Genomic DNA, 8,526 nt, shown 5'->3' with positions numbered 1-8,526 from the left:
GCAGCAGAATGAGCAGAAAGAAATCATATTTCTCACCCGGTCAGGTTATGTTTATTTTCCCCAGCAGTCTGAGAGGGAGGGGACAGTAGAGACACGGGAGATGTCAGGATGTTGTCTTGGAGAAAGCTATTTCTGGGATTCCAAATTTCCAAAAGGTGTCTTGTTTCTTTGCATACTAGAGTGCCAATTCACTGGAAACTATGACTGGAAAAATACACAAGAAAGTTAAGCAGCACGTGGTAAGCAACATCACCGGTCAGTGAAGGTGCCAGTACAACATCAGTACCGAGAAATCTAAAAGGAATAAACAAGGAATTTAAATGGCATTTTTATTACCTCCAATGTCATTGGCCAACATCTCACTTAAGCTTCAAATGAATACCTTTACATAAGAAAATACTGCAGCGTTGACGCAGAGAGGAGGGGATCTGAGGTTGGGGTTAACCCAGGGATCTTTTTCCATCTGAAATTACCAAATGACTAACAGCTGTTCACTGTTAAGGCATAGAACGCACATCGCTGAAGAAGTAACAAAACCCAAACAGAAAAACAGCCTTTCCAAACCTCAGAAATTATCTGCAAAGCTTTTCCATCTTCCAAGCAAACTTTCCATATGAATTCCGGTGTGATTCAGCCCAGAGCTGAGTTCATCCAGTCGGACTGCACGGAGACAGTGGAAAAACCATAAAAGCCAATGACAGATGAAACTGCTTGTTTGGGTATGATGGCATTTAAATCTCTTTGCTTCAGTATTGAGAGTTGAGGAAATAATTTAAAACTGAGGACTTTCTATTACAGATGATGTTTATTATTGTGTGCCTATCAGGATTAGGAAATATTAAGGATCTGAATATCTTAGAATTATGAATATTTACTCAGTGCAATCAATCCTGGAGGACAATAAGCAGTAATAGAAGTAATAGTAGTGGTAGTGATGGTGGTGGTAGTAGTAGTAGTGGTAGTAGTGGTAGTAGTAGTGGTAGTAGTAGTAGTAGTAGTAGTAGTAGTGGTGGTAGTAGTAGTAATGGTAGTAGTAGTGGTGGTAGTGGTAGTGGTAGTAGTAGTAGTGGTGGTAGTAGTAGTAGTGGTAGTAGTAGTAGTAGTAGTAGTAGTAGTAGTGGTGGTAGTAGTAGTAATGGTAGTAGTAGTGGTGGTAGTGGTAGTGGTAGTAGTAGTAGTGGTGGTAGTAGTAGTAGTGGTAGTGGTGGTGGTAGTAGTAGTGGTGGAAGTAGTAGTAGTGGTAGTGGTGGTGGTAGTAGTAGTGGTAGTGGTGGTGGTAGTAGTAGTAGTGGTAGTGGTAGTGGTAGTAGTACTGGAAGTAGTAGTAGTGGTAGTGGTGGTGGTGGTGGTAGTAGTTTTAGTAGTAGTGGTGGTGGTGGTGATAGTAGTAGTAGGAGTAGTAGTAGTAGTAGTAGTAGTAGTAGTAGTGGTAGTAGTAGTAGTGGTAGTAGTAGTGGTGGTGGTGGTGGTGGTGGCGATAGTAGTAGAGGTAGTAGTGATGGTGGTGGTAGTAGTAGTGGTAGTAGTGGTAGTAGTAGTGGTAGTGGTAGTGGTAGTAGTAGTAGTGGTAGTGGTAGTAGTAATGGTAGTAGTAGTGGTGGTAGTAGTAGTAGTGGTAGTGGTGGTGGTGGTAGTAGTAGAGGTAGTAGTGATGGTGGTGGTAGTAGTAGTGGTAGTAGTGGTAGTAGTAGTAGTAGTAGTAGTACTAGTGGTAGTGGTAGTGGTAGTAGTAGTAGTGGTAGTGGTAGTAGTAATGGTAGTAGTAGTGGTGGTAGTAGTAGTAGTGGTAGTGGTGGTGGTAGTAGTAGTGGTGGTAGTAGTAGTAGTGGTAGTGGTAGTGGTAGTAGTACTGGAAGTAGTAGTAGTGGTAGTAGTGGTGGTAGTAGTAGTGGTGGTAGTAGTAGTAGTGGTAGTAGTACTGGAAGTAGTAGTAGTGGTAGTGGTGGTGGTGGTGATAGTAGTAGTAGGAGTAGTAGTAGTAGTAGTAGTAGTAGTAGTGGTAGTAGTAGTAGTAGTAGTAGTGGTAGTAGTAGTGGTGGTGGTGGCGATAGTAGTAGAGGTAGTAGTGATGGTGGTGGTAGTAGTAGTGGTAGTAGTGGTAGTAGTAGTAGTAGTAGTAGTGGTAGTGGTAGTAGTAGTAGTGGTAGTGGTAGTAGTAATGGTAGTAGTAGTGGTGGTAGTAGTAGTAGTGGTAGTGGTGGTGGTGGTAGTAGTAGAGGTAGTAGTGATGGTGGTGGTAGTAGTAGTGGTAGTAGTGGTAGTAGTAGTAGTAGTAGTAGTAGTAGTAGTAGTGGTAGTGGTAGTGGTAGTAGTAGTAGTGGTAGTGGTAGTAGTAATGGTAGTAGTAGTGGTGGTAGTAGTAGTTGTGGTAGTGATGGTGGTGGTAGTAGTAATGGTAGTAGTAGTGGTGGTGGTGGTGGTAGTAGTGGTGGTGGTAGTAGTGATGGTGATAATAGTGGTGATAATAGTGGTGGTGGGAGTGATGGTGGTGGTAGTAGTAGTAGTAGTGGTAGTAGTGGTGGTGGTAGTAGTGATGGTGATAATAGTGGTGGTAGTCGTGGTGGTGGTAGTAGTGGTCACTTGTACAATGTACAATCTCAGTACTATATGATAAAAACTTTTGCTTTAAATGAATGTTTTCAGATTCTCACGCACACACCCTCAGCCACTAATTCACGCACACGCCGTTAGCACTCCCACTCCCTCACACACACACCTTCAGCCACTCCCACTCCCTCACACACACGCCCTCTGCCACTCCCACTGCCTCACGCACACGCCCTCAGCCACTCCCACGTTTCAAATTTTCTCAGCACCTGATTGTGCCTCCACCGGAAGCGCCCCTGCGTTAGGGCAACGTTGCACTCTGAAAGAATGTGCTGGATGCCTGTATTGTCCTTGCTACACAGGGGACACTTGACTTCGTTTCCAAACCATTGGGAAAGATTACGAGGGCATGGAAGGGTGTCATATGCTGCCTTCTGGAGGAAATTGAGCCGTGACTGTGGGGTTCGCCAGATGTCGGCCCATGTTAAGACTCTGTGGATGATATCTTCCTAGCGAGTCCAAGCTCCCTGTTTTGCCTGGGACACCGCCTTGATAATGTAGTGGTCCTATGCCACTTGGGAGGCCTCTTGCACTACCATAGCCTTCCTCTGCTCCTTTGTAGCTTTGGACCACAACTGGATTGGTTGCCCCCAACTTAACCCTGCCTGACTGACTTGGAATCTTCCAAGAATCTCCTTGTGTTGCAGCCTGGAGACCGCTTGGTCCACTTCCTCCTGTGCCCTCCACTTCCGCCCAGTATGGACGGTCACCACTGCTCCCTTCACTGCTTCGTCTCTGGCCTCCCTCAGCTCAAGGACAAGGCGAGTCTTCTCCTGTCTATATCCTGTGCTGATGGACTTCAGAGGGAGTTGTAGGACGTTCTTGCCAAAGAGGCCAGTGTCTGAGAAACAGCTAAGCAGTCCCAACCACTTCCTGATGTACCTGTTTTAGATTCTGTCCAGCTTGCTGGTCATGGACGATGGGATTTCTCCCACTTTCAGTGGCCACATCACTCGATGGAAGAGAGTGACCTGGTACCTTCAGCTTTGCCGGAAGTTGGCTACTATCGATCCTGGCAAAGCCCTCTCGTAACTCTTTCTGTACCGTCCTCCACATCTGCCTGTCTGATAACTCTGGTGTATACTCTCTCCCGAGACTTCGGATGGGCTGTTCTGCTAGGAGCGGAATCTTCTCTCTTCCTGCTGTGAAGACAGTTCTGTCGTCCCTCGCCCCTTTCCCCAGAGATATATTTAGTCATACTTCAGAGAGTTGTTGAACTGTAACAAGGTCAGGAATATAGCAATTCCTTCTATTTATAACAGGGTTATGGTAAGGGTGTTAGGGTTAGGGTTATAGGGTTATGGTGTATGGGGCCATTTATATTATGATTTCTCCTCACTGACTTAATTTCCCTTTAGATGCACTAAACAGTAATGTAGAAGGGCAGCACATAGATGAACAGTGCACATGCAGTCTACAATTGATATGCAGTCTACAGTGGATGCCCACTCTACAGTGGACATGCAGTCTACAGTGGATGCCCACTCTACAGTGGACATGCAGTCTACAGTGGACGCCCACTCTACAGTGGATATGCAGTCTACAGTGGATGCCCACTCTACAGTGGACATGCAGTCTACAGTGGACGCCCACTCTACAGTGGATATGCAGTCTACAGTGGACGCCCACTCTACAGTGGACATGCAGTCTACAGTGGATGCCCACTCTACAGTGGACATGCAGTCTACAGTAAATGCCCACTCTACAGTGGACATGCAGTCTACAGTGGACGCCCACTCTACAGTGGATATGCAGTCTACAGTGGACGCCCACGCTACAGTGGACATGCAGTCTACAGTGGATGCCCACTCTACAGTGGATATGCGGTCTACAGTGGATGCCAAGTCTACAATGGACGCCCACTCTACAGTGAATCCTCAGTCTACAGTGGACATGCAGTCTACAATGGATGCCCACTCTACAGTGAATGCTCAGTCTACAGTGGATGCCCAGTCTACAGTGGACGCTCAGTCCACAGTGGATGCTCAGTCTACAGTGGACACCCAGTCTACATGACTAAGTTGGATTGTCCTCTACTGGATCAGTGGTACAATACATTATGTATTTATCAGCAAGATAAAGTACAAGCAATGCTTTTTTTCTTTTTATTTAAAATTGTTTATTATAAAATTCATATCATTTATAGTTTTATCATCATTTGTGAATATTATTAACAATAGTAAGCTCACGTTTGTTTGCAAAAGCAAAAATAAATTCATTATATCAATAGGAATGACACTGTTATACACACTGTTATACACACTCTTGTTCAGAGGCGACAGGCTGCTGCTCATGTTGTAGTTGTAGTTGTTGTAGTAGTTGTAGTTGTAGTTCTTGCTTCTCCTCCAGTTTCTCTCAGATTAAATGTAATGCAGTGCTGCCACAATAAATAGATGAAATTAATTCCATAAGAAGAAATAGCAAAATTCAAATTAAGATTCAAATTAAGTAATAATTAATTATACAGTGATTTTAAATGCTCTGTAAAATGACACCTGTATGAAGTACATAATTGTCATGAAGAACAGTAATAAAGTATTCTCTGGGACTTAGCTTACCTCTCACCGCTTCTCCGCCGGCGGCCAAAGGCTTCGGAGCCCACGTTGGTGGGGACGAAGTTGTTGTTGCCGATTCCACCCGAGCGGCTCAAGAAATCAGCCAATCGGTGAGTGACACACGTGGCTGTGTTACACGCTCGCTTCTGCACTGTACCACTGTTTCAGCAGAGACACAGAGGGAATTAACAGATGCCTAGTAAACCCACACGCAAATAAACTCACTCAAAAATATGCATTCAACACAAACACACTTGCTTTCAAACATACAAAACTTTCAACCATGCGAATGCAAGCAAACTCAAACACATTTAAATTCGTTCAAGTACACTCGTATTGCAAAAGTACAACGTATAATGAACAAATTTGTAAACATAGGTGTCAATTGCATTAATATGCATCAGCTGCCTCACCTGATCATTACTTGAAGTTACTGATGTTTACTTCCATACACATTAAGGTTTCAATGTACAGCCCTGATAGCAATCATGTAATGAATTAGGCTCAGCTTTACAGTGACTTCATACAGCATGTTTACACACTGGGGCTGATCTTATATAATTCAGTGATAAAAGTAAAACAACTTTCTGATAGAAAAATATGTTTATTAAACTAAAAGCACATGTAAGACTCCCTGTTGTTCTGCATGTTATGGAGCCATGTTTTCTGTTCAGGAGACAATTTGTAATGTACAGTTTCCAAACCTAAATTTGATTGAATCATTTTTGCTTGGAATATTATTCAGAATTATTAAAGACATTCTGTATTGAAATATAACAGGTCCTGCTCTGCTGAAAGAAATTAAAAAGAAACTCTGAAGTAACAGATCATATATTAGTCGTCTTCTCAAAGTCAGTCAAGCAGGCAGAATCCACATGCAACAAGATCAGAGATAAAAGGGGGAAAACAGGCCAGGGGAGGTGTGGCCAGGGCAGGCGTGGCCAGAGGAGGAGTGGCCATGGGAGGCGTGGCCAGGTCAGACGACATCAAACGCTTCTCCGTAGCTGGCATGGCGATCAGTGCCAGGCAGGCTGCGTTTCTTGCCGGGCGTGCCAGCACCCACGTCTGTCCGTGGGAACGTCTGTAGCTTGTGCAGCTCTTGGGACAGTTTTCCGAGCACGCAGGTGCTGAGGCTGGAGCAGCGTTTGGACAGCACTCTGCCCTGGCTGTCAGGAGACAAACATGCACAAGCTCACAGAAGCATGCACACAAACTCCTCCCACCACACCCCCTCATGCTCACCATTCCCTTCACTACATGCACTCAAAGCAGCAGGAGGCTGACTGTCCAATAAGCAGCATGCTCCGTCTGAGCCAGGAAGTACACATCACATGCTCTGTCTGAGCCAGGAAGTACACATCACATGCTCTGTCTGAACCAGGAAGTACACATCACATGTCCATCATGAGGTCACTGCTGTTGTCATGCAGCGTTTCATTAGATTTCAGGTTTTCATGCTTTGTGGATCATTCCCAACATTCCCATCATTCCCAACATTCCTAACATTCTCATCAGTCACTGACAAAACATAATATTTAAATCCATAAACTTAAAGAAACATGGATGCATGCAGAGAGATCATGACATTTGCTTACACTTGTTCAACTAAAATGTCTTTCTACTAAAGGTCCATTATGGACCACTGTTTAAGTAACATACCTCATTTTCCTAATCCAACAGTCATCACTGAAGTTTGACTGGGATTAAATATTATCTTTTGGGGATTAAAATGATAATTCATTTGAACAACTTTTTTATATTTTTGCATTTGCCGGTGAAAAGAATTACAGTTGATGTTAAGACAGGTATGATTTCAGGTAATGGAGCAATCTAACAATTAGAACCATTTGCACAGGTGAACAAAAAGAACTCTAATCCCACCTGCTTCCATCATTTGTTTGCTCCAGTTCCTCTGCAGTCATCTGCACAAATTCTTTGACAATGGCAGTTAAGAACTTCCGGGCTTCATAGTCTGTGATCAAGACTCTGTCTGTCATAGAGTCTAAAGCAGGTCTGTAGGAAAATAATGTTGGATACAGATCATCAAACCCAGATTCTAACCAGTTACCGCTGGATGGGCTTCAAAAAAACAGAACCCAAAATACCCCAAATAGTGAAGGGATTCCCATCACTAAAGGTAGTCTCTGCAGAGCTGAGAGAAGCCAAGTTTAGATTCATGACAATCACCTGCTTTGACAGCAGAGCTTGGCTCCTTTAACTGACGCACACACACACACACACACACACACACACACACACACACACACACACACACACATACACGCACACACTACAGTTCTATAATTGATCAGGAATCTACAAAAACAAAACATCACAATTTCAAATGTCACCAAGTTAAACGAAAGAAGCCAGACATCGGTCATCTGTTCCCTGGTGGCAGTTGAAAGTTCCAGAGAAAATATTTTTATGTTTTCTCCTATTTTAAATAATTTTATTTATCTTAGATTCTCTAATATTCTAATGTTCTAAATATTTCAACACATTACTTTTGGGATCTCATGCTTCTGAATATGCATGTTTATGTTCTTGTGCTGTTGTTTATTCCTTGCTGTTACCTGACAGGACTGGCGTTTGAGCTGCACATATGGGACATCAGCAGGAAATAGGCAGCAAGGACGCCAGAAATCTTCAACATATACATGGTTTCCTACAGCAAAAGTCGACTTCCATTTAATAACAGCAAAATAATAAAGTACAATTTTATTTGTAAGTTCATTTAAACATGAGACTTCTTGTGAACTTTATGGTCTGCATGTTGCCTTGTATAATTCTCTAACAGAACACAGAGGAGAGGATGAATGATGGCTCTCTCTCTACCTTCCTCTGTCTCCTTTTCCTTCTCTCTCTCTGTTTTTCTCTCTCCCTCCCTGCACCCCCCCCCCCCCCCCAACGTCATTCAGACATAAAAGCTGGTGCAGCCTGTATAATGAGGGTTCTCTGGTGAGGAACACTGTCTACTGCAGAAATAAACACTCAGGTAACTTTAATCCAGTGATCATCCTTTGCAAACAGGCTCACACACCACAGACGCCCACCTAACTGGTATAATGAGGTGAAATTGTCCACATAATTACACAATTTAGCTTTTTCCTTCAAGTGGCCATTGTACAGTGATCATACTAATTTCTGAACGTAATTCAGCACTTCAGTACACTCAGTAAAAGGTTCAGTATAGCACAAGATCTTTTATTTTCTGCTTCAGGTATGTTTAAAACAAGCTCTGCACTTGCACTCTGTTAAAACACTCCATGGAAACCACTGCCTACCTTGTCAAGTCCTCTTGCACACAAAGTTGACTTCTTCTGTAGAGCAGCGCTCGGTCCTGTTGAATGCAGCAACAATG

At 43.4% G+C, this 8,526-nt stretch overlaps 1 protein-coding gene and 1 long non-coding RNA gene across 4 annotated transcripts; one reads left to right on the top strand and one right to left on the bottom strand.

The window, feature by feature from the left end:
* The first annotated feature begins 490 nt into the window (after window positions 1-490).
* LOC143527423 (uncharacterized) lies at window positions 491-8,109 on the top strand. Of its 2 annotated transcripts, none has more exons than XR_013134114.1 (3): window positions 491-719; window positions 5,161-5,272; window positions 7,746-8,109. It is a non-coding gene; the product is annotated as an uncharacterized LOC143527423 (long non-coding RNA). The 2 variants fall into 2 exon arrangements; XR_013134113.1 differs by lacking the exon at window positions 491-719 and adding an exon at window positions 2,167-4,654.
* On the bottom strand, window positions 4,786-8,526 carry LOC143527421 (calcitonin gene-related peptide 1). 2 transcript variants are annotated; one of them, XM_077022629.1, is made up of 5 exons: window positions 8,450-8,526; window positions 7,739-7,830; window positions 7,044-7,175; window positions 5,166-5,321; window positions 4,786-4,984 (listed from the first exon to the last, which is right to left on the bottom strand). In XM_077022629.1, the coding sequence occupies exons 2-5, from the start codon at window positions 7,822-7,824 to the stop codon at window positions 4,963-4,965; spliced, it is 396 nt and encodes a 131-aa protein (XP_076878744.1). In that variant the 5' UTR covers window positions 7,825-7,830; window positions 8,450-8,526; the 3' UTR covers window positions 4,786-4,962. The 2 variants fall into 2 exon arrangements, with proteins under 2 accessions (XP_076878744.1, XP_076878743.1); XM_077022628.1 differs by lacking the exon at window positions 4,786-4,984 and having other exon boundaries at window positions 5,184-6,328.

Source organism: Brachyhypopomus gauderio, chromosome 11 (assembly GCF_052324685.1).
Source record: "Brachyhypopomus gauderio isolate BG-103 chromosome 11, BGAUD_0.2, whole genome shotgun sequence".
In the NCBI taxonomy this organism is placed as follows: Eukaryota; Metazoa; Chordata; class Actinopteri; order Gymnotiformes; family Hypopomidae; genus Brachyhypopomus; species Brachyhypopomus gauderio.
This window is presented reverse-complemented; position numbering and strand designations above follow the sequence as displayed.